Raw genomic sequence first — 25,975 nt, 5'->3', positions numbered from 1 at the left:
TTGAACAGAATGTAAAAATTATGCACAGTTAATAAAGAAACAAAATACGTAATCTGTCAGAGCAGATCCACTGATCCACGCCTTGTAAATCTGAACAGGGATATGTCTGTGTGCTCTTCTGACAGGGATATGTCTGTGTGCTCTCCCCGCTCTCAGAATACGATTTTACTCACCAACTACACATTTTTGTATGTATGTCATGTAAAGTGGGAAACACCTAATGAAATACTGTAATTTTTACATACATTTATTTAAGAAATTGCTAAGAAGTTTGGTTAATTAATAAAAAGTCACAAATGCAAATTATTGTGTAAAGGCAAGCCCCTCATCTTTTCTATGTGGACTACATTCAGGAGGCCGGAGGAGACTTCAGGCAGGAAAGTCACCACTTCTTTCTAAGACTGTTTTTTTCACATATGCAGACCCTTGGTGTTACCTTTCTGGAGCAACTGCCTGGGCCAAGGGTACCAGGCTGGCTTGGTCTGTCATCTGTAAATAGAGGCACCTAGCATGGGAACACATATGATGGACAAGACGCTGCTACAGCAAGACAAAAGTTTTGCCTCTTCTTGTAGAAGTTTATAAATTCTGTGAGCTCATTTCTACCCTCAGGGATATGCTGCTAGATGGCAACTCTCCAAATGTCATACGTGTATGACTGAGTGCAGTGACCTCTCTGACACCGGACCTTGGGCTCTCTGAAATCCCTCTGGGTCTCAGGGAAGGCACCAGAGATGCTCCATCATTTGAACTGGAGCTGTCCATCATTCTTGCAGGTGTGTTCTCAACAGCTTTCTTGATCTTTGTGGCTCATGGAACTCCCTTTCCTCTGTAACAGAAAGGCAAACATGCAATTCTTACACAGAAATACAGCAAATCGGGGGGAGTAAAGTTGGTGAAGCAGTTGTTAATCACCCAAGCCTTCCCTTTTGTGGGTTAGAGTAAGACTCTAGTTCACTGGAGTGGAGAGAAGAGAACCAAGTCTTTTCAGAAAGCCATTTAATTCTCACTCTCATCAAGGGCTTAATGTTTTTGGGCCTTCACAACACTTAAGCAAAACTGTTTAGCAAAGCAGGATGATTATGCAAACATGGTCACAGAGAATGAGACTCATGCCTCATTTAATTGTAGGTGTGGGATTCATCCCACAAATTAGTATTTTTGCATTAAAGTAAATTGGTATAGCCCCCTACATGAAGGTAGTACCAAGCTCCCACTAGGCAACAGCATGGAGCCTCAGCTCTCTAACATATCTCTGCACATGCACACTACAGTTGTCTAAGTCAGACCCTTCCTGATTCACTTAAAAGTTAGTGGTGAGAAATAGATACTTTTAGGGCATGATTCATTCCCTCCTAAAGTACCTAAAATAGATTAACAACTCTTGCTTTATGAGTCTAGCTGAAGTACTCAGATAGGAAATGGGTATGGACAGATGAATGCCAAGGAATGGTTGTGCAGTCATTACGTGCATGTCTGCTCTGACTAGAACATTTATCAGTGATCAGCCCACCAATAGCTCTTTCTAGAGCTACATGATTCCTACCCACACCCTTCCCACTGCAGAATGCCCTCCCTGTCTCAAACCACTGTTTTTTGACTTAATGCTCCCATATGTACATGCGAGTCTCTTGTGCACTCTTTATAAACAATCAGTTTTCAATAGAAACTCTAGCACTTATGTTACAAAAATTATACTGGGCAGAAGAGTATGAAATGTTCTTTAGGATATATTTCTGTCTTGGCAAAGAGAGGGAATGAATGATCTAATGGGTCTTTCCATCTGTAAGTCAACATTCAGCTTCCAAATTATCACAGTCTTTTTCTTCATAGACATTAAATGTATTTGTTTTTGAAGAGGTCTCTTATTAGTACCTTCTTTTTTACATGATGATGTAAATTTATACCCTTGAAGTGACATTTTTATAATTCCCACCAGACACATTAGATAACTCAGGAACCTCTTGCATGGCTAAATGCTCTTTGCCACAGTGTGCATACTCAGTTAGATCACTCTCAGTTGAAAACCCACTGAGACTTGAAGAAGAACAAAGGATAGCAATATTTTTAGCAGATTCATGTTTGTCCCAGCTTGGTAAGTTGAAAAGGTCACTAAACTCTGTCAGCTCTGGGAGAATAATTTATTATTGTAAAGGAACTCAGGACAGCATGAGCTGGACATAATCCTGTATCCAAACTGGTTGGTTGACAATGACAGAGTCAAACTCAACAACACCTGTTTTGGAAAGGGCACTAGAAAGCAAATTTTATAAAATATATCAAAATTGGTTACTTCTGAATCACATGGGTTCTATTATCTATTCAGGCAATTAAACTGTGTTTGGGAATATTGATTGAGAAAGATTGTGGGGTCTCTCTTATTTTGCTTGATGCACAGGGTGTGTTTGGTGATAACACTTCTGATGCCCAAGACAGTTGAACAGTTTGCTGTTGCTGGTTCTACTTGGGACAATTTCAGAATTGTCTGAAGAAAGATGAATCCCTGCTGTATTTGTAAACCCTTGTAATAAAACATCTTTAACTTTGTCTCCCATAGAAATGGTCTTGCTAGTTAGACTGAATAGGATCTCCCTATTTCCCTGATACAGACGAAAATATTGGTGAATGTGTTCTAACACAAACCTGCTAATAAAAATGAAACAGTGATAACATTGTGCTGCTATCCACCTGCTTGTTTAAGTAGTCCACCTGTAACTGTCTATGTAGGCTGAAACTGAGCTATACTGGATGATATTTTTAATCCACAGCCCTTAAGATAGCAGAAGCATTAACTAGAATTGTACTGAAGGTCTGGTGGGGTCTACATTTTTACTGGAAGGCTGTGATGGCTGTGTTTTGGCCCTCTTTTTTATCTTAGATAAGGCCTTCAAATGTAATGGAAAATAAAATTAAAAATACTTTTTCCTGCTTTCCTAGTAGGAAGGATTAGAAATGTTTCCACTGGGTCAGTTTAAGCCTAAATGCTTATTTCCCAGGATTCAGCCACCATAGGTGCACAACCTGAAACGGCTGATCCAGCCTTGTCTTTCTCTAAGAGAACTGAAGGCCAAATGCTGGTCAACCCTGATGGGGAGCTGAATACCAGAGAGATTAGTGTTTGTGTTTCTCCTACAGATGAATGTAAAAACTCTGAGATTTTTAGTGGCTGTCACTGATCTGTTGACACTTACCTAGAATTAAAGCCATCCCTGGAGCATTACACAGAAAAAACCCCAACTTTTTACAATCTTTCTATGTTCTCCTACTTGTAGCTGTCTGGTATGTTACAATTTGCCTCTCTGGCTGCTGAACTTTTAGTTATAACTTCAGATCATTTTGGTCAGGAGGTTCTAGAAACTCATTAAATGGTGTTATAATTGCACATACAGAATGAAGGAAAACAAATACAACCTTAATTTTCTGAGTCCATTAGCCAGCTCCCTTGATTCATTTATCTGGAGGATTGAGAACGCCAGTTAATTTCATTTCCACAGTTACATTTTCCAAAATCTTAGAAAGACTAATCAAAAGCTTGTAGCTAATATTTGCAGCTTGTTTGGTTTTCTCCTGTTGTTTGAACTGCTTCCAATATGTCTTGCCAGTGACATTTCTCCAATGAGCAGAATAAATACCAAAATTACAGAGAAATAGTTTTACTGAAGAAAGCAGCAAATGTGTTGCCCTGTAAATACAAAGTTTCTCAAAGCCGCTGATGTCTTTCTGTAACTTCCACGGCAAGGAAATGACAGAGCCAGAATAATTAGTTTACAGAATAGATGCAATATATGTCATTCCAGTACTCTTCCACAGTTTGAAAGATAGATTTACTTACATTTTTTAATCAATTTTTTGCTATGAAATATTGGGTGGAAGAGAAAATCAAATCCTCTTGGACTGTCTGCTTAAGATATTGTTATTATTGAAAATTTTATTTGTGAGACTGCACTGCATGACCCTGAGTCTAGGCTCTGTTACTTGCCCTAAGGTGTTACTTGCCCTCTTTTATTTATGATAAAAGACGATCTCTTCCCCTGAAGTATTTGGAATCTAAATGAGGTAGAATGATCATTCAGCAAGCTGCCTTCAAAAGAGTAGGCAGTGAAGCAATATCACTGCAACAATCTGCACGTGTGCTAATTAGTCTGGATGGATGCTGCAATTTCATATTTATATTGCATCTGAGGTGCTAGCTAGTGTATTAGCCACTTTGGAGCATTATGCATTGCAAACAGATCCAAGGTGATTTAGGATCATGCAGTCAATGTTGGAATTGTGGTTAACCTCACTACCATTTTTTAATTTCCTTCTCCACGTTGCATGAAAAATATTACAGACTCATACATCAGTTTAGGGGAAGGGATCTTTGGAGGCCACATGGTCTAATTTCTTGCTTGGAACAGGGCTGACATCAGTTTGTTCCAGTTCCTTAAGGCTTTGTTTGATAACTCATTTTGTGAAGATGTTTTTACCTATATATAGTCAGAATTTCCCTTGCTATGACTTGTGTCTATTGCTCCTTGTCCTTTTGTTGGGCATCTCTGAACAGAGTGTGACACCATCCTCTCCACCAGCCATTATGTAGCTGTAGACAATAACTGAGATCCTTCCTCTCTCTTTCTTCTGCAGGCCGAACAAAGCCAGCTCCCCCCTCTCCACGCTCTCCAACCACTAACAACATTGGAATGCTTGGGCTTGCTCCAGTATGTCCTTGTACTGGGGAGACAAGTCTGAGAGACCATGAATCTGTTGAAACTCATGTGGGTTTGGAAGTGTTAAATTGCATCAATCTCTTCTGGAAGCAAGCTCCATTATTAAGATCCTGGTCTTGTGGAATTTTTACCTCCATTCCAGAACACAAGCTATTAATTCCTTGACTCTAGTAGCTGTGGCATATATCCTGATGAGCTGGAGTCTTCCCTGTGCATACCTGAGGTTACCTCACCTGGTCCTGTAAAAGGCTTTGAAGATCAGGTCTAACATCTTCATATTGACTCACATAAAAGTGTTGTGAGAGAGAATATGTGAATATCTGAGTTGGGAAGAGCTTGGTGAGAGAGGTGGTGGCTTTCAAGGCAGTTTTAGTGCTACTGAAAAAATCCAGCTGCAGTTTTGCACTCAGAGCTACAGCTGCAAGAGGAATCAATAGATACAGATGTGGATAAGGAGTTCCAAGAGGGAGATGAGGATTGCTTCAGGAGAAAATTTTATCCTGTTTCAGGGCATTTGGAACAAGTATCAGTTGGGAGGAGGTGACTGTGCTGCAGACCTGTGGTAACCAGCAGTGGTGAGAAGTGAGACAGGCACATGGAGATTTTTGGGTTTAATCTGTTAATCACATGGCTGTCACTGTGGGTGTGCTGTCAGACTTACCCTAAGCATGTGCTTTGAGAGGAATCAGGGATTCTGGCTGGCTCTCTTTTGTCAATGCTCATGTGCACAGGAACATTCGCAGTGACACGACCTGCTGAGCTCTGCAGGCTGCTGTTTATTTTGGTCAGGATTTTTTCCAGCAAGGTGCTGGTTTTGCATGACCTGTACACTTAGGGATTAAAATTACTTGGTTGCACATGTTGGTTCACTGAATGGAAAGGTCAGTATTGGTAACACAGTTTTAGTTTGTTTTCACTGTTCACATCACACTGGTTGGATTACAAAGTAATGCTGGTTTTTTATCCATGGATGCTGGTGAGGGGAAATGTGTATTGTTGGGGGCGTTTTGTGGCTTCCATCAATTTTTACATTTGCAGAATTTGTGCTTTCCATTTATGGGCAATTTAGTGCTTTGCCTTCCAGGGGTGTTCTTTGTGTGCATATGGAATCTATTACACATGATTTGTAGATCCTTTGTAGATTTAAAAACAATGAAGAATGGGATTTCACAATATAGGAACTATGAACTAAGTTAAAACACCCTAAAAATTTTGAAAACTTGAAAATTTGTCTTCCTAAAAGTGGAAATGCACAAATATTTTGTAAACAGTGCTGGCTATAGGGGTTTGAACTAAAGAAAATGGGATGGATATTCATCTGCTAAACTTTGAGGTTTGGGGTTTTTCTCATAATGACTCTGGCAAATTGTCCTCTTTGTGACCATGGAGTAATCTTAGATGTTGGAGTCGTGTGGTTCCACCAAAACATTTGGGAAGAGTGTCAAGAGACCCCCCCACTTTTCCAGCCCAGTCTTTCTGGTGCCAGGATAGAAAAACATGCTGTGGGAAGGTCTTGTGGTAAACAACTGTTCAGGAACGTGACTCTACAGAGCTTTGGAAAGAGAGACTACTGGACTTTGCCCTTGATACGTGTTTTGATACAGATACTCTGGATCCCAAAGGTGGTGGAGGTGGATGACACGCAACGACTTTCAAAGAGCATTCTTAATACACTAATCTGGTCTGCTTTGATAATCTGGTTTTAGCCATTTCCTTGGTCATGAACTTTCCCTCTTAGTCCCTTTGTCCTTTCTGTTTCCCCTCCAATTCCCTGCCAGTTTTAAACTACTTTGTCTTGTATTTCAGAGCCTTTTCTGAAGATGTGGGCATTCCTTGTTTCAGTCTACTCTTCCAAGATCTTCCTGTGCTGCAGACTTGTTAACACATATTTAAGGATCTCAATGCCTCCAGTGAATACTGTGAGGGGAAAAATTACATTATTTTTGGTTCAATATCTGTGGTGTCAAAGATTTTTTAACATATTCATCCAACAACTTTGATATGCTCTCTACAGATCCTTATTTTCTGTCTTGGAAATTGACCTTTCTTTCCATAATTTTGGGAATATGAGTGTGGGGGATCTAATTAGCCTCATGCCCAAAAGAAGCATTTAGTCTCACCATGGGGCAAGAGGCCATGGGATAGGATGGTTGTAGATACAGCATGTTTGACTTAGGTCACAGCTTGGTCCTTCCTAATCCCATTTTGTGCCTTCTGAATTTTGCTGTTGGTGGTCTTTGCTTTTTTATTATGATTGTCAGTCTGCCTGAGGATTCTGTGCTCTGCCTTTAAGGCCTGTTACTTGTGATGACACTTGCAGCAGATATTCTGTGATCCTGTCTGAATTATGTCAATTATGTGATTAGGTCCAATCTCCTGTCACAAGACACAACTTGAGAACAGCTTCTCTCCCATCGTGGAGAGATGTGTGGCCTGATCAAAGGAAACATGTAATTATAAAAGCTAAAGTGAACCCAGCAAAGAATCATTTGCTTTCATTCACTGGATTTATGGCTTCTGATGCTCTGATTATCTGAGAGGACACAGACATCTACCTGGAGCCTGGATGAAAGCAGTCCTTTCTAGTAAAGTCAAGAGGGCAAATAGGACACCATGTACCGAGAATTTCCCTTTATAACTCCCCTCATGCACTCGGCTTTTCTTGTGCTGTCCTTTTTGCTCTGTAATGACTCAGAGGCACCTCTGGAATTAGCAATGTTCATGTGTTCTTAATGCTTCTGTGCCACTTGCCTCCTACCTGGCATTTTCCTATTTCTCAAATGCATTTTTAGTATCTTTCTACTGATTAGAAATCAAATGACACTCTGACACTGGCAATGGAAGAGATTTTCAGAATTTCCACTTTTCAGAATTTCCACTGTTACAGACCTCCTCTGATAAACTGCAGTAAGTGCCTGCTTATTCTGTACATGCTACCTAAGATGCAGAATTCAGTGGAGGGAGAATTCAGAATGGGAGGCAGGTGAAAGGAATCCATGTTCAGCCCTCATTACTGCTTCTGAACTCGTGTGAGTTCATGATTTTCCTCACTTGCCCATTTTTGGGGAACTTCAAGCAGCCAACCCTGGTATTTCAGAGTATCTGACCCCCAAGGAAAGATAGATAGAATCGAGCACCCAGGTGAAGGAACAGTCTGATGAGAGTAATGTGAAATGCTGTGTGGAGATGGTCAGTGTAGTTCAGAGCATGCATGCAAGGGCCACATTATCACAGCTACAAACCAGCACAGTAATTCCTCAGTTCAGTCATCCTGACAACTGCCCATATAGAGGAAGATCTTTTTACCTGAAGATCTTCCCAGCTTGTAACAGATAAAAATATTGAAGATGCAATGTCAGAAAAGTTCAGGTTGGAATTAGATGGCTACAGACAGCTCTTTCAGTTGAGAAACTGATGATGTTGTGGTTCCATTTTTATTTTTAACTCAGAAAACACAGAACTGCAAACAGAACTATTCCTTTAGAGGCAGTGGAAACTCCTGAGATTCAAATACACTGTAAGTGCATGAGGAAATAGTCTATTTCAGGTGCACTCCCCAGAAGTAGTTGTAGCAAGGTTGAATATGTAATCTCACATCATGGGAACACCATACATAAATAGATTTTCCAATTTAAAACATGGGTATGAAGAAGGACTTAGAAACTGTTTTGCACTGAAACTCAAGGTCACTGCCAGCCTGCTGGAGACCTGCTGCTGCTGCTGCTGCTGCTGTGTGGGGTCAGTCACCAGCGGTGGGTGGCACTGCCCAGCGGTGGGTACCACTGCCCTGATGCTGCCGTTCACCAGCAGAATCGGGGGGACATTCCCTTCAGCGCGCACGTAATGTGCGAGCGCGGATGCCTTCCTCCATGGCTCTTTGTGACGGGAAATGCCGACCCTCCGCTCGCACTCAGCCGCGTCCTGCGGTCTGGACGGTCTGAAGCGCGGCGCTTGGTTTCCCTGTGTGCCCGGAGCGCCTGCAGCATCACCCCCAGTACCCCCCGCTCCCGCACACGCCCGGAGCCCTCCGCCGCTCGGGCTCCGCACGGCCACGGGCACAAGGGGGGCAAAGGCCGGCGAGACCCCCGGAGCAGCGCTCCGCCGGGCACCACCGCTCAAGCGAGCCCTGCCCGGGGGATGGCAGCAGCATCCCCCGCACGGTCGTGGCTACGGGAGCGATGCCGGCGGGGGACGCCCCCTTCGCAAGGCTCCCCCGGTCCCCGCGGCCCCCGGGCGCTCGGAGCGGGGCGGGCGGACCCCTCCCCTCCCTGCCCGTCCTCCCCGCCCCTGCCCCGCATTGGCTGCGGGCGCTGACGGGCAGCGGGACGGCCCTGCCCAGGGGCACTGCCCGCACTGGGGGTCCGGCCGCGCCGCGGAGCGGGGCTGAGTCGCGCCGGTGCCGCCATGGGGGTGGAGATCGAGACCATCTCTCCGGGAGACGGTACGAGGCCGTGCGGGGAGCAGCCCTGCGGCGCGGGGACGGGCACCGGGGGCTCCGGGAGCAAGGGAGCCGCGTCCCCGCCGGGGGCAGAGCGGGGAGGCGGCGGAGCGGAGGGAGGCACGGCCGCCCCCGCAGCCCCGCGGGCACGAACCCCCGTGGGGAGAGGCGGAGCGCGGCCACGCGGCCGCCCGGGGTCGCGGCGGCGGCGGCGGCGGGGGCGGCGGGGGCCGGGGTTTCTGTGGCATCCGCTGACAGCTGCACGGCCCGAGCGCGGAGCCCGGGGTCAGCGCCCGGCGGGGAGCCCAAACTTTCCCCGGTGGCGAGCCCGGCCTCGCCGGGGCTGCCGCCCGTTCGTGCCAGCATCCCCCGGCAAGGCACCGCCGCCTCCCGGTCCAGCGTGGGATGCTGGCGAGGGCTGATGTGCAGCCCGGGTGGCAGTCATCTCTCCTTGGCGCACGCTTGGCTTTCGAGAGCCAATTCGCAGTGTTCTGCTCTTCCTTGGCATTGTAATTCCGTAAGGTGTTTGTGCTTTGGGGTTTTTTTTTAAGAGAATGTAATTTCTAGCATATGTATGTAGCTATATAATAGCTACATCATATTCATCGTTGGCTGATATACAACCGTAAATAATTCGTTCAAGTTGATTGCAGATTAAGTTTCTTGGCCCGGTATATTTCCTTTCTTTGTATATGCTTTTAAATTGGCTCCTCCCTCTGTGCTGTTTAGCTCTAGAGATCGAATTCTTCTCTTGTTTGCACAGATGTAAAAAAAGAATACTTATACCCACATAAGTAATGGTGCTGAGTTGGGAGTAGGAAGGAGGGTGGAACTACCTCATGGTCGTACTTTCTATCTATTAAATAGATCAAGGCTGTCATTGTAAGTAATATGTGATTCCAAATAAGGCTATATGGATTCGATCTCTTGGTTGCAAGTCTTAATCAAAATCAGCTGACTTTAAATACTGTCTTGAGCCACAGTGAGTCAGTGGTCTTGCGCATCTCTGCTTTTGATTTGGTTTTGATGTGAAATTATGTATCTTCATTGGCTTTGCTGGTGGTAAACTCACACAGCAGAGTGTGTGTCCATAAGGTCTGAAACTGCTTTTCTCAGATCTCTGTATAATAGTGGATCATTTTAATAATACCTGTTTTACTGGAGGTAGGATTCATCTCACATAACTTTCCTCAGGTTAGCTAGCTACTCTAAAGCAGTCTCCTGGGTTTTCTCTGTGGCCATCTCCAGAGAATAATTTGTCTTGCCTTTCTCTGGATACGCTGGCTTTCTCTCAAAGCACTGCTAATTCTTTGCTGTCCATAGAGGAAGCCCAGGAGACTGGCATACGATAGTTGCCTGTGGTTTAGATGGCTGTGAATTTAAAAGAGATGAATCCCACTTTAGCATACCATGGTGACCTTACCAGATACCTACTGTACTGCATTTTGTACAAGGTGCAACTGGGGATATTCCAGCCAGCCAAGCCAATGAACAAGGCTGTTCAGGTAGCACTTGGAAGCACCACTTTCTCAATTTTTGTGTTGTAAATCTTGGTTCATTATGTTAGCCTGCCCTCTGCCAGGTACTGCTCATGTGGTGTTGGCACGTGAGCCCCAAGGCCATAGCTTGTGTGTGACCTGCTGGTTTATACCCTGTGAGGTGCCCTGTAATGCAGAACTTGTATCATGTTAATTCTGACCAAAGAGACAGAAAGCCAGCTGAGAGATGAGCCTCAGTTTCATGGAATCATAGAATGGTTTGGTTGGAAGGGACCCTAGAGGATCATCTTGTTCCAGCCCCCCTGCCACGGGCAGGGACACGTTCCACTAGACCAGGTTGCTCCATCCCCATCAAGCCCAACGTTGAATATTTCCAGGGATGGGGCTTCCACAGCTTTTGTGGGCAACCTAACTCAATCCCCAGTATTTAGCTTTCTAAGGATGTTCCTTAATAATTAACCTCATTGATACTTTTAATTTCTTCTGAACCTGGGCACTCCCCTGGCCAACCTTGAGAAATCATGGTTAGCATCTTTAATACACTATTGGCACCTAATTGAGCCTTGAGAGTAATCCCTTAGCTTTTAGTACCTTTAGCAGTACCTAGAACAGGTAAAATGGAAATGGTAATTTCATTTTGTGTCAAGCTAATAATTTGAGCTTTTTTTCCTTTCAGTATGAACATTTTAGGAGGAGCTACCAGGCTTTTGAAAGAACTCAGTGTACTACTGCTTTACTGTTGCCTGATACTACAAAAATAAACCGCTTTTGTCTGTGAAAATTTCTGTAAAACCCATCCCTGCTAATTAAAGATGCCCTCACAGAGCTGTCTTTCTTGAGTAGAAGGCATTAGACATGTGAATACAAATAGATTTTCTCACAATGTCAGGCTGAGACTTTATTTGAAAAATGATAGCAAAAACATTCTAAGAATATTTAAAGTTATAATCCATGAAGTTTTGACTGTCCTTTTGCACTTACAGAATATAAATGCATATTTAATGCACACATATATAGGGAGAGTTATCTAAGAAAAATACTACTTGGTCTAAGAGTTAAACAGCATCCAAACTGGGACCTTTTACCCTAAACCATCCCATTCCTGTCTTGCATATTAGTGATTTGGTAACACATAGTCATAGAATCATGGAGTTGTTAAGGTTGGAAGAGACTTCTAAGATCATCAAGTTCAACCATCAACCCAGCACCACCACCATGTTCACCATTAAACCATGTCTTCTGATGCCATATGCATGTGTTTTCTCAACACTGGAAAGGATTATACTCCTCCACTTGCCTGGGCAGTCAGTGTTTTACAACCCAATGCTCTACAACCTTTTCTGTGAAGAAATGTTTCCCAATGATCCAATCTAAACCAAACCCAGTGCAACTTGAGGCCATTTCCCCTCACTTTTACTCTCCACTTTTTGTCTGGGAGAAGAGGCTGATCCCTGTTTCACTACAACCTCCTGTCAGGGAGTTGTAGAGAGCAATAAGGTCCCCCCTGAGCCTCCTTTTCTCCAGGCCAAACACCCCCAGCTCCCTCAGCCACTCCTTGTAAGACTTGTGCTCCAGTTTGTATGAGGAACCACTTATACCTACAGATGTCATGTGGATGTCTCAGGTATCCTAATGTAACCAAATGGCTAATACCAGATCTCAGTTCAGCATTTTCCTCTTAAAAGATAAACTTGCCTAGCCAGGTCAATCAGAGAAAATAAAAGATGAACCTTTTCTAATTTTGACAGGACGGACATTTCCAAAGAAGGGTCAGACGTGTGTGGTGCACTACACAGGTAAGGCATGTTCTGGATGTTCTTCTGCTTCACATCAAGAGTGGTTTCCCATTTTTGATGTCTGTTGTATTTTTTGTTTTGTTCTGTCACCTGTAATCCATTGGATAATGCTTGGGTGGGTTTCCTGCTTGTTTCACTTCTAGCTGAGCTGTTCAGGCTACAGTAGCTAGATGTGCCTGCTGGCACATTTGCCATGGCTAGCATTCAGCAGAAGAAGCTGCAGACCTGATTCATTAAGCCATTTTATTAGCTAATGAAATTGAGCATGAAACAGTCAAAATGCTAGGTTCATATTTTTACAGCCTCTTGTCTTGATACAGACAATTAATGATTGTATATATCTTAAGAGCATGTGTCCATGTATTGGCAGTAAAATTCATTCCAGATTGAAGAGATCAATACCAGGTCTGTTTAAACACCTGTTTTATGGACTTGTGTTAATCTTAAGTAGTGAGCTGGTTAATGGAGCTGCTTATGCTGAAGAAGAAAATGTTCTTTAAATCAGTTTATGGTGTTAGCTTTGTGTGTAGTTATGTAAGTTGTCAAAGGGATGCAAAAATCTCTGCAGTCCGAGTCTCTGACTGGGAAGTTCACTTCAGCAGCTGCCATTTGATGAGACATTTTCCTTAAGAAGCTAACATGCAGGTTATGTAGGGATTGAAGCTTCTGATCTAGGCCTAGATAGTGAGGTCATGTTTTCCTCTAGTGTTCAGGATGATAGGAAAGTTCTCTCTGGTAACTGTTGCTTTCCTTCAGCTTTGTATTTGATTCTTACAACTGGAGCAAGATGGGAACATTTTCCAATAAATATGACTGATGAAGTAAACCTGTTTGCATTTTCAATAAACCTTTTATATAATTTCAATAATACCACCATTCAGAAGGTTATGTGGGAGTTAGTGCATTGGCTTGGGGTGGAGGTTGTCTGGGTTTGAACTCCCATATATAAATTTATATATTCAAAGTATTTTGGTCTAATGAGGATTTCTAGTTTGAATTAGAAGATGTTAAAGACGTGGGTCTCCTATTCCAGTCTCAGCTCTTACAGGCATTTCTCTGTAACTTAGATATGAAAATAGGTGTTTTGAAATTATTTTTGTGAAGATGCTTAACGATGTTTCTCTTCGTGTCCAAACTTCAAATGGTTTTATGAAATAAAATTGTCACCTCCCAGCCCTAGTTAGTTCAAGATAAATTTAAATGTAAGAACTGAAATAGGCAAAAAAAATTGAGCCTGTTGGCTCCCACAAAGCACATTTTTTCTGGATAACTTCAGAGAGTGTGAATGGTGAAATGTGAAAAGATAACGAGATGCTGCATACTGCTATTGATATTAGGTAGTGTCTTAGATGAGGCTGTTGTGAGCTGGCTTTGACATAAAAGACTTTATAAAAACTCATTAAATCAATCTCTAGTGTAAACTGTGCTTTCTCCATGTACCTTGCTGCTGGTGCTATGCAACCTCTCTTGGCTCTAAGATTAGAACAGATATCAGGAAGCTCATCACCTCAGTTCCACTGCTGCTGCCAGCAGTCTTTGGTGATGATGTTTTTAAGTTGAGCCCATGGTTAGTGGATAAAGTGTTTCCTTCCAGTGATCTATAAAGCATGTGGATAAGATGACATGTAAGTGTTGAGTTTTAGTTTAGAACAGTTTTATCTGGATCCGGTACAGTTTCTTTTTGTACTGATGAGATTCTGGATGTGCCTGGTAATTATCTTGGAATGATCTCTGTCTTATTTATCCAATATGCTTATCCTTACCACACTCCTCTGACTCCTTCTTTAGGAATTGTAAAGTTAAGTTAGAGGGAAGTCTGCAGAGAAATGCAGAACCTCTGCCTTGATACCTAAAAAGGGAACTAGGAAAAACTAAGACACTTAAGAACAAGGAAATAATCCAGAAATGCTGCTCTTCAGAGCTGCTTAATATTGTATAACATGTACAATGTTATATGATCTCCAGATCCAGCTGATGTGACACTCTGGAGCTGGGCACAGATACCTGTGAGGAGGTGTTATGTTATGGGAGGTGGGGGAACCATGCACTGACTGACTCCATCAGGATCCAGAGATTGTTTGGATCCCCAGAAAAGCCTAAACTCTCTGGGGTGCTTGGAGCACAGCTCTGAATCCAGGATCAAGCAGAGCAGAGAGCCAAAACCACAGCCTGTGGGAGCCCATTTGGTGTGTAATAACTGAATAACAGTTGGTTCAGGCAAGGCAAACCTATCCCCAGCTGGCTCTTGCAAGAGAAGAGGGTTATAACTCTGCCTGCCACATCCTGAGCTGCAGCCATTACATTCCTGGGGAGAAGAAAGCTGAAATTGCCCACTCCCTTCAGTCTAGCTTGGGACACTGAGCAGTGAAGAGTGCAAGAGCCATGGGCAAAGAAAGGAGCAGGCAAGAGGGTGAGTATTTGTTGCAGGCACTCATGCAGGGATAGGGAAGGAGTTGTAGTGCAATCCCTGTCTTTGGGGATTAATTCAGTACCTTTTTTGTTAATCCTAAGATTTTCCCATGTGGTGGTGCCAGCTGGGCAGGCCATGTAACTCCTTGCAGTGGCCCATCTGCTCTCACACCAACACACACTGTGGTGATACAGCTCCTCAGCACAAGCGTGGTGGGTCCTAGTTTTTGTGCATGCATAGAAAAAACCTTGCCTGCCCACTAATTATTACTGTCTCAAAAGGAGAGGAGAGGCTAAAATGGGTTCTCTTCTGCCAGAGCAAGTTATGAATCTTTGAGGCTCTGTAGTGTCTTATTTCCCCTCGTGCCTTTGCTCTTGCAGGCGTGCATTTAGCATGTGATGGGGAGTGATGGCAGACAGCGAGGACAGGAAGGGACTGCTGGCACTGCAGGAGTAAAAGGCTCCCAGCAACCTCCATTTTTTAGGAGTAAGCTGTCTGTATGACTTGTCCTGGTGGTTCATGCAGGAAAAGTCAAGGGAGGACCAAAGGCTGGGACTCCAGATGTTTGGCAGAGCTTTAGAGCTCTGTCTGCTTGTCCTCCAGGATTTTATGCTTCATCACCAAGGTAGAGATTCAGCAGGGTAGTTTCTAGTCTGACAACCCTACATGTTCTGGAGGAGTGGGAAGTGAGAACTGGAATCTCCTCAAGATGAAGGAGAACTGTGATTGAGTTTTACACTTCTGCTGTCAGCACTCCAGCTATTAGGCTGTTACATGTGGCAGCTTTTCCTGATTCTCTCCTTGCCCAACTGGATACAGAATCTCAGTGTACAGAGTGGTGTGATTCCCAAAAGCATTGTGGTGCCTGAAGGAACAGACCCAAGTTCCAGTGGCAGCAGGAGTGAAGGTGCAACCTCACTAGGGAGCAATTTACAAAGGACCTCTTCATTTAAGGAGATTGTTTTTAATTATTTTTTTCCCCCTTAGGAGTAATTCTCTGCTGCTTTACAATTAGAGCAGGATTTTTGGATTACCCTTCAGAAGTACCTAATTGCCCTTTCATAAGATGCCTTAGTGCCTAACTTTGGTCCTGTAAATCACCTGCTAATTTTTCAGCTTTGCACAGCCTGATTTAAGTACACAAATAGATGTCCAGATAATTATAAAACATTACATAGGGGGACTGTGATAGAACATGAAACCAAGTCCCAGTCTTAGTATACGATGGAAAAATGTGGTCAGGTTCCTGTATTCTTGTTTTTGTTAACAAATATAACAAATATAATAATTTCTTCTTAGCATCCAGCATCCATGTTGAGTCTCAAAAGTTACCTGCACAATATCACTGTAATGGGATTAATAGATAAGGCAGAGCACTGGCACTGAAATGCACTTGCAGCAGCACTGGTTTATGTCATGTTTTTTGTCACAGATTTCCTGGAGCAAGCTTCTCAAAGCCTTTGGCAATCTGCTTACTCCTTCTGTTTTCCATCTGCAAAATGATAGTTGTACTTTGTCTGCCTCCTGTAGAGAGATTGCAGGCAGTTTGAGATATGAACTGCCTCCTTCTTCATGCCTGTTGTGATGGTCACCTAATCTTGATTGGGTCTTCAGGTTACATTGGACCACTGACAGTAGTACAAGCAAACTAATTAATCCTGGAGTGCATAAAAGGAATTAAGACATTTTCTGCAATTTTGATTCCTGTGATTTAAATTTGTTGACTCTGGCCATGGGAATTAGCAGTGGAGAATTTTCAAAGATTTATGAACATGATACAAAATGTGACTTTCAGTTAGAAATGCCCCTCAATAAAACCTTCACTGAGGAGGGATGTGCTCTGTCTGGAGACTGTGAGGTAAAACCTGCACTCCAGGAAGCTGAATCCCATTCCCTGCCCTCCTGCTGGATGATGATGTGCCTTCACACCAGCTTTGTGTGTACTGAATCTAAATCTGCTCATGATAATGAGAGGGCAGCTTTTTTCCCAAGTTATTCAGAGTTGACATTCTCTTGTGTTGTCCCATGTAGCTTGTGGCAGAGCTAAATTCTTAACCTCTTAATCTTTCTCCTTGGCCACCTGTAAAGCTCTGATTATAATGCAATTACTCTTTTTAAGGAACTGATGATAACCAGTGTTTCTAGTGTGCTGGAACTGATTTATTTGAGTGAGACTAAAAAACCACAGTAAATCATTAATTATTTATTAAAGTGGACTTCTCTCAGAAGATTTTTCATAGACTTCTTAGGCTAGGATTATTGCCCCAAAATTGCACTAAATAGATCTCCAAGAGAGTAGAATACTTCAGTTGGAAGGGACCTAAAATGATCATCTCTTCCAACTGCCTGACAACATCAGACCAAAAGTTAAAGTATGTTGGGAAGGTCATTGTCCAAATCCTTTAGACACTGACTGATTTGGGGGATCAACCACTTCTCTGGTGGTGGGCCCCCCACTCAGTGAAGAAATGCTGCCTAATGTCCAGTCTAAACCTCCCCTGGAGCAGCTTGGAGCCATTCCCACATGTCCTGGATCACAGGGAGAAGAGCCCAGCACCTCCCTCTCCACTTCAATGTTTATATACTGAGAAATTGCTTTTTTATTATTGTTCTAATGCGTGAAGTGAAATTCCACATTGAAATAAATGAATACTATTCCATTTACTGCAGCTGAGCTGTACAAATTCATTCTGGTTTAGGAAGCAGGCTTTTATTTAAAGCAGAACAAATGATTAATTGTTCTTTTCCTAGTGGTCTGAGGACAAATTCATATCATCTTCTTTTCCCATATATTGCCAGAATTACTTTATATTGTTTCTTTAGCTTTGGCAGTGGTGTAGTGTTGAGAATTATGGTTATGTCTGTGAATCTGAAAGCTCTTTATATAACAAAAGCATACTGCATAGATATAGATGAACAGCAATTCATAGAATATGCTTGATTTATCATGATTAAAAACAGTATTTTCCATTTAACACAATAGAAATGTAATGCAATTCCCTTGAAATAATCCTTGCCAAAAAGATCTGCCTGTTTTTCTTGGATCAAAATCAACTCAGCCTTAAGTGTACATAGTAATAGCCAGAGATTTGTCTATAGTGACATACTCTCAAAAAGACTGAGGTAAATTCAGAGTAACTTTACAGAGTGTCATCTGTCTTATGAGCATGACTGGATGAACATCAGCCTTGTGCAAGCATTTGTGCCAGGTGAGTACAGGAGGATGTTATTTCTCTGGTCCCACTTTCAGAAACAGCTGTGCTACTTCAGGTTGGAGCTCTGCGTGTGTAGCTGAGAGGAAAATTGAACTAAGTAAGGCATTTAATCAAAATTCTTTGTCTCCAGGAGGCTGTCTAGCTGGGTTTGGAAGAGGATAGTGAACACTGCAATTAGAATTATCATTAATAAGAATTGTATTGTAACAGACATTATAATTGAACCTTGATTTAAAGCCAGCTAAATCTTGCTTACCTAGAAGGAATTTAATTCTTTAATCAATCATGTTCCCAAGATAAAATATAACAGAGGAGTGTGATGTCTGTCCATCTTTTGGGGACTGCCAATTTTTTTGGTTTTTTGTTTTTGTTGGTTTTTTTTTAAATTTAATGCCCTGGTTTAAAATTATGAAAGCCTTTTGCTTCTATGGAGATCTTGGTGACAACTAAGCACTTAGAAACATCTTTTTTCTTTGGTGGATCATAACTGCAAAAAGTAGTTTTAGTCCTCCCTGAGGAATGTGGTCTTTTGCTGCCCCTTAGAAACAATCTGCAGGTCTTAAACTCTGTCAGTAAGGAGATAAAAATTCTCATCTCTGCTTATTTAATTATAGATTAGTTATCCCTGGAAGTATTTTAGCAGTGACTTCGGCCTGATAGTCATAATAGTGGTCAGAGTCTAGAAGCAAAAGTCTGAGCAGAAGAGATTTCTCCTACACATTTTGCTGCCAGCTTAGTGACTGATGTCAGGTATATTACTTGCTCTTTCATTTTGTAAATTTAATGTAAAACTAAGCTGTGGTTTAGTTTTACATTAAAGGGACTGTGCTCTCAAAATTGTCATGCAATTAATGTTTGAAAGTACAGTGGGACTCACTGTAAGGGGCTATTGATGTGAAAAAGTGATTTGATGAATAAAAAGATTCAGAGAATCTTTTTATTAAGAGAAAAAGTAGCTGCTTCAGTGGCAGAGTGAATGAGTTTAAACTGAACACACCAGATTGTTGCCTGATGGAAAAGGATCAGTGTAATAAACTCAAGTTTCCCAGTTGCTCCTCCTTTGGTGCCCATTGGTTTCACTGGAATCACTTGTGGTGTTAGATGTTATTTATTGTGGATAGGTGAATCAGAAAAGGACCTTGAACTATTTCAACTGTGTTCTTACTGGCAACCTCAGCTGTGAAGCCTTGGTTTCACTGAGAATTGGAAGTTTCTCCCCTTGAGGGTGCTCCCCATGGCACTGAGGTGTTGTTTGGACTGCTGCTGATATGCTTTGGGCAAAGAAAGGGATGGGTGCAGGATTGCCCATGAGCACTGTCTTATATTCATTTGGGAAGAAGACAGGATGAGTTTCATTCTTGCAGAGTAAAGAGGATTATAAATAGATTTCTTCAAGATAGCATACACTGGCACTTTCTCCCCTGACAGGGACTTCTCTGTCAGCATGAGATGTGCTGAGTGATTTGGTGACTGCTAGCTTCAATTTTGGAGCACTTGCTAACCTTTACAGGATTTCCTTTCATGGTGGGATTGTAGCATCATGCTCTCTTCCCATTGTGCCCAGAAATGAAACTGCTAGTGAATAATTAAACTTCCTACTCCTGTCTCACAAAAGCCTCAAGGAAGTGAATTTTGAGATATTAAAAAAAAAAAAAAAGCTCACAAAGCAGATTATCTAAAGTACCAGAGAACTAATAGCCTCTGTTCATCAAGTTTTTAAAAGCTCAGAGCTGATCCAAAAAAGTGCCATCTTTTAGAAAATTATATTGCTGTTTCAAACAAGGTATTTTTTTCTGGAACCTCTTTCCACTTTTTTTGAGTGATTCCAGTGTGCCCTGCTTACAGTTCATACTTGTATTTTTGGACTTAGACCTGAAAGATTTGCATCAATTCTTGATCATCAGAATTCCAGGTTGTTACAAGAATGACATCATTTTCTAGTAATTTATGCAGCCAAAAATCAAAGCATCATTGAAAAAACTGTGCACTGAATAGTATTTGTTAGTGTAAAATATACAAATGATCCTACATCAGCCAAAGAGAAGCTCTTACAGCTGGCACCAGTGATAGGCTTGTCTCTCTTTATTGACAAAATAGAACTGACATCACCGTATTTACCTAATTAAGAAGTCTAAATTGAGAGCTTAGTTACCTTGGGTTACCTAAACAGTTAGATTGTGGACATGCCTCTCTTTCTATTGATTAGATAAAGAGCTTAATACTGTTCCTAGATCAGGCAGCTCAGCTGGGCAGGGAGTGTGGACGGGGGAAGATTTTCTCAACTGCTCAGCACGTGGTGTCCTCCCTGCGCAGTGGATCCACGGCAGGGCTGTGTGTAACACCCCACATCCCAGGGCATTACCTGAGCACATGCTGTGCAGCCAGAGATCTCTGCAGCCTTGTCATCTCCAGCATTGTGTGGTCCAAGTGCTGCAGGGATGTGTGTGGGAGATCCCTGGGGAGGGCATTGCCAAGGAGCTCACATGGTCCCCATTTTGGCTCTGGGGAGAGGACACGCGCTCTGCCGCGGGAAGCAGCAGCAGCAGCAGCAGCAGCTTGGTGTTGGCAGGAGTTCTGCTGAGTCTTGCTGAACCAGGGCCAGGGGCTGGGGGGGCTTTATATTGAAAGCAGCATCTCTCAGTTGAGATGTATTATTTAGCTTTACTTACTCAAGGGCACTGTAAATCTTCCTTAATTTTTTTCCCCACAAGACTGCTGGCTGCAGAAGTTTGTACTCCCTTGCACATCACTCAGTGTGAGGGATCTTAAATGTTGTAGCTGTGGTGTCATCAGGCAGAGCCAGAGCATCTTTGTAGCCAAGGCAGGTCCATGTGCTTAGGCAGTGTAGTCCTTTCTCTCCCATCCAACACCCTGGGACTTCTGAAACTCAGGGTTACAGCAGTGGTTTTGAGGTACATTTGATTTGTTGATCTCCCTCTGTCTCATTTTATGATATCCCAAGTGTGGTTACTCCTTCCAGATCTTTTCCATTTAATCCTGCATAGTTATTTGGTTCTTAGTTGTCTCTTCCTGCTCTAATTCACTTCCCTTTGCCCATTTAATGAAGTGACAACCTTGATTTAGCAAGATTGTCTTCTCTTTTTTGCTCAGTTACAAATGGAAAACTTGTTTTTTGAAGGTGGTTTCCTGCTGGACAGCAGAAGATACCTAACACCTGAGTAGTTAATTTTCCAATTGGTGATTGCTACAAAAAAAAAAGACACTCCCAGATACATTGGCATTATCTAGTTTTTAATGACAGAAGTGAATATATATTTTCTTACTTCCTAACTTGTTGAAGTTGCTGCTGTTGCAACTTTGAAAGTAGCAGCTCTGTGTTGAAATTTTTTACTCTGTGTTAGAAAAAATCCAATGCAAACAGAAACCAAACATGCAGTTGTTTGGAAATTACACTAAAATACTATATAGGGATTGCAGTTTTATGAGAACTTACATTTTTGTCTCTTCTGTGGATAAATTTCTGGTTTTACTACAGGCAGGGATTTTCAAGAAGACAGGAGCACATACTTTTGGAAGTGTAATGTAGCCATATCTAGAGTACATAAAAGAAAATAGAAGGTGGGTCCCACAGTGGACAAGTTCCTGAGGCATCATCATCAAGTGTTGCCATTTTCAAACTGGAATGTACAATTTTCAGCCTGAAGAACTGAAATAAATTATCTTATTTGTAAAAGCTGCAATTTTGGTGAAAAAGCCTAAAAGCTTCTGATGTAGCTCAGGGTGTGTTTGGTTTCTGGGCTAAAAGCACACATTAACAGGTCATGTCCAGCTGTTCATGCAGCAGTGCCTCCAAATCCTTCTCTGCAGGGCTCCATAGGCCATTCACAGAGATGAATGCTTTTCTGCAGTGTCACACTGAAACACCTGACCTTGGCTTGTGCCTGAGGTCACTCTCTGGCAGTGTCTGTCCAGTGATGAGAGCAGGAGCTGCTCCTCTGTCACTCTGCCTGGGTGACAGCTCCCCACACCCTTGTGTCTCTCAGTGGCCAGCTGGCAACAGCTCTGGAGAACTATGGCTATGTCTGTCCCACTCTGTCAGGGGAGATTTGGGAGAACACAGACAGCCCCATTGAAAGCTTTCAGTTTATTCTGTCCTTTGAATTTCTTCTGCCATCATTTGCACCTCATCTTCAGTCAAATAAGTAGCAGGGACAGGTTCAGATGCTTGCTGAGTCAGTGGGCAGTGCTCCTGCAGAGCACAGCTGAGGGCTGTCATCTGACTGTGCCCATTTGTCATGTCCTACCTTTTCCTGCCTGGAACTCAAGAGTCCTGACCTTTTATGTCTTAACACTGTGGACTTCCAGGGCCTGTAACTGTAGGAAGAGGTGTCCAAAAGTCATTGGAACAGGGTGGAAATGCCTCATTACAAAATGATCCTTACCTGAGCCATTAAGACTTGTTCTTTGTGAAAGCAGCTATAAAGCTCATCTCATTTTCAATATTTTTTGCAATCCCTGGCTGAGAGTGTGGGAGTTTTAAATGTGTATGAGTCAAATGCAAATTTGGAGTTGATACAGTCATGAAGAACTGCCATCAGCAGTCCCCTGTGGACAACTTAGAAAGCTGATCAAAGAGCTACTCACTTCATTCATAAATTGCTTTGGAAAAGGAAGACCTTTTTTTGTTTACTCCCCTTTAAAGGACAGGGACATTCAGAAGGGAAATGCTGTGTCCAGGGCACAAAGTGAGCCTCTAGAAAAGTTGAGGCTAAAAATTCATGGGCTTTTAAATTCCTTATCTACTATATTTATCTTACCACTTATCTATTGCATTACCCACCTATATATATTACATATAGGGTATACCAACTCTGTAGAAGAGCTGTTTATTTTTATTTCCAGACCTCAGAAAAGTCTTTAAATTTTGAGAACAAGCAATTTAAATTAAGATAAATGGTGGGAAAACACTATATACTTTAGTTTTTATTAGGTTTTCTCTTTGTCTAACCAGTCTTGATTTGATTGGTTACATAAGCATTGTAAACAGAATAAGGGCTCAGTCCTTCCCTGCTGCAAAGAATAGGGGACTTGATTATAACGATTCACTGTGTTTCAATAAAGTAACTAAAGCTTGCAGTACATTGATTTCTTAAAACTGCATTTCTGAAGTGCTTTCCTAAGACTTGCTATTGTAGCACATTCAAAGCTCCTCTTCATATTCAAAAGTTTCTAAAGCATTTGGGAAAACAATAGGAAACAAAGTAGCCTGGACCTGAGAGAGTGTGGAGCTATAAACACAGGGGCCAGAGGTGATGGAGAGCTGAGAAATTATTTGCCTTAGAGCAAAAGAGCAATAAAATCTTGGGCTGGAATTTTTCCCTGCAGGAGTGTGAAAAGAAACATTGACTGATTGCAAAGCACCTCCATACTGTAATGGAGTTACACAACCTGTAATCTTTCTATTATTCAGCCTGTCACTGCAGGACTGGCCCATTTGGAGGCTACAAAGCATTTAGATGCTGACAGCTGTATGAGGCTGTAGGGGACATGGTTGGCCATTGTGTTTATAGAGGGCAGTGAGATAAGAATAGCTCCCAGTCTTCAGTGCCTGCCACATTCACTTGAGGTTTTGGACACCTCTGTACCTCTTGTGGACAAGTAGCTGTGTTGAAAAAGCAGGGGCCACTAGGGCAATACTTATCTTAGCTCTTCTTTTTCCCTTGAGAAACTGCTGTACAATACAGGCCAAGAGGGTGTCAGCTGATAAAAGTCAGACAAATGCAAAGTGTTCTCTGGTTTTGATGTTGAGAAGCCTGGCATCCAAGAGGAACTGGACACTGTCTGGCACACCGTGGCTAAATTAATGTCCCCAATGTGCCCTTCCACTTCCAACCCTCCTGTTGGTCTCTTACTATGCAGAGGACCACCCTTCTTCTTCTAGTTTTGTTTTTTTCCAATACTTTAGCAAGTTGTAATAGACTTCTAGAAGAATTTTCTAGTATGTTTGTTTAGTCACAGGCAAGTTTTTGTTAGTTTTCAGTGTTATTTGTTTTGCAGCTTCTTAAGCACATTCTAGCAGTACGTTGAGCTGAGACTTGTTTTTGGATTGCTTCCTCAGAGGATGAAGCAGTGGAGATTTTCAGTTCATCCAAAAGAACACATGAGTGCAGCCCTGATTTGAAAATATTTCTTTTTGCTGCAGCATAATTGCTTGTCACAGTCACTGAAGGTGCCACAGTGTGATTAGACAGGGCTGAAACAGGGGATGCAGGGACATTCCCAGCTCTTTCCTCCTGCCTCTGCATCACTCTGTCTTGTGTGTAGAAATGTTGCAGTGGCTGCACTATGAACTGGGCTGAAATCTGATGTGAAAGAAAAAGTTGGGGAAGGAGGGAAGAAGTGCTTGTGGAGGACATCAGGAGAACAGGATGGAAGTGCAGGGTGATAGAAAGATCAACAGCCACTTGTGATCTGGCACTGCAGCAGGCCTAGAGTTTGGCAGTGGTGTAGGGAGCCAAAGCACTTGGGTGGCTGTAGAGAAGAGAAAAGGAGATTTGCCTGTGGGAACAAGAGGGAGTATTTATTTCTGCTTCCTTCTCACCTTTCTGCCCTGTCCAGCTTCCCAGCAGTGCACAGTTTGGGGACCCTCCCATAGCAAACTCTCAATCTCTCCATTGCAATAATGTTCTGGGACAAATTTGTCTGCTTAGCATGGTTCATATGTATAACACTGCTGTGATGAGGACTCTCTAGTGCTGCTGTTATTTGTTTATAGAAGTGATCTCAGAATAAATTTGCTTGACTTTTTTTTTCCCCAAGAAAGAAGACAAAAAATTTCCTTCTTGAAACTTGGTACTAAAGAACATTTTTGGTGTACGGTTATTTAGTGGTGGGTGGACAATCATTCCAGGGCTAAGACTGTGGTGCACAGTGAGAGCATTTTGACTAGGAAGACCAGGGTCTATACATGGGGAAAGAATTATTGCTATAAATATATTTACTAATACAGTGTGCATGACTTTTAAAGGAACTACTTTGCCCTTCTGCTGAGCATTTGCAAATTTCAAGCCTTTATAATTAGCTTCTTATCAGAAAATGAATCACTATCACCAGCCAAGGTAACTTCTGAGCATAACTTGTATAAACCTGTCACTGGGCAGGATTCATCAGAACTACATTAGATCCTGATGAAGGTATTAACTTGAATGTCAAAGGCACTACCAGGGTGAAGTATTTAAAGAACCCACCTTACCCTGAAGTAGTGACAGTGCTGCACAAGATGATGGGGATATCTTTTCCCCTGCAAAAGATTCATGGCTCTTGGATTTAAAAGTCAAAAAATGGTTTTGCTGAACCTTCCTTTTACTGCTCCTTGTGAAGCAGCATTTAGTGATTTAGAAATGCTTCTTTTGGCCTAGCTGAGTGAGGGTGGATTTGAGGACAGGCCCCTCATATGAGGAAGGTATTTAGGACTTTTTTATGGGGAAAAGCCACAACCCATGGATGCTTTTCTCCTGCTGTTTGCCAGAGAGCTGGGGAAACAACTTAGGAAAAAAATCAGCCTACCATATATTTTTTAAACTGTGATGCATATCTTATACAAAAGATTATGGTATTAGCTTAAATATGGGATCAACACTTATACATTTAAGATGGATTAAGGTGGATGTTTACAATTTGTTTTCCTGTTTTTTGATGTATTTGAGGAAGACATCTCTAATTCAGGTGTATGTGTGCCATAGTATAAAGACAGTATAAGTATAAAGACCTTAGATTATAATGTTTAAAAAATCAGGTCAAAATGAGTGTGGGTTTTTAGTGTTCAAAACATTTTAAAATAAATTCTGACTCTTGTTTTGTGTCAGTATTGCAGCTCTGAAATGTTTTATGTTGTGTTGTACCTTGTTCAGCTGGTCTTTCTCATCTGTGTTTTTGGTGAGTAACAGT

The 25,975-nt window shown here is 42.3% G+C and overlaps 1 protein-coding gene across 1 annotated transcript in view; it reads left to right on the top strand.

Moving 5' to 3' along the window:
- The first annotated feature begins 8,963 nt into the window (after positions 1-8,963).
- FKBP1B (FKBP prolyl isomerase 1B) overlaps positions 8,964-25,975 on the top strand; it is a 44,489-nt gene continuing 27,477 nt past the window's right edge. Inside the window, exons 1-2 of the mRNA XM_071439830.1 lie at positions 8,964-9,150; positions 12,395-12,442. Of these exons, the coding sequence (XP_071295931.1) occupies positions 9,114-9,150; positions 12,395-12,442 (85 nt within the window). The 5' untranslated portion in view covers positions 8,964-9,113. The remainder of the gene's footprint in view (positions 9,151-12,394; positions 12,443-25,975) is intronic.

This window comes from Agelaius tricolor, unplaced genomic scaffold (genome assembly GCF_023055355.1).
Source record: "Agelaius tricolor isolate 1412-34295 unplaced genomic scaffold, bAgeTri1.0.p SCAF_1, whole genome shotgun sequence".
In the NCBI taxonomy this organism is placed as follows: domain Eukaryota; kingdom Metazoa; phylum Chordata; class Aves; order Passeriformes; family Icteridae; genus Agelaius; species Agelaius tricolor.
The sequence above is the reverse complement of the archived record's forward strand: the minus strand, read 5'-3'. Positions and strand labels throughout refer to the sequence as shown.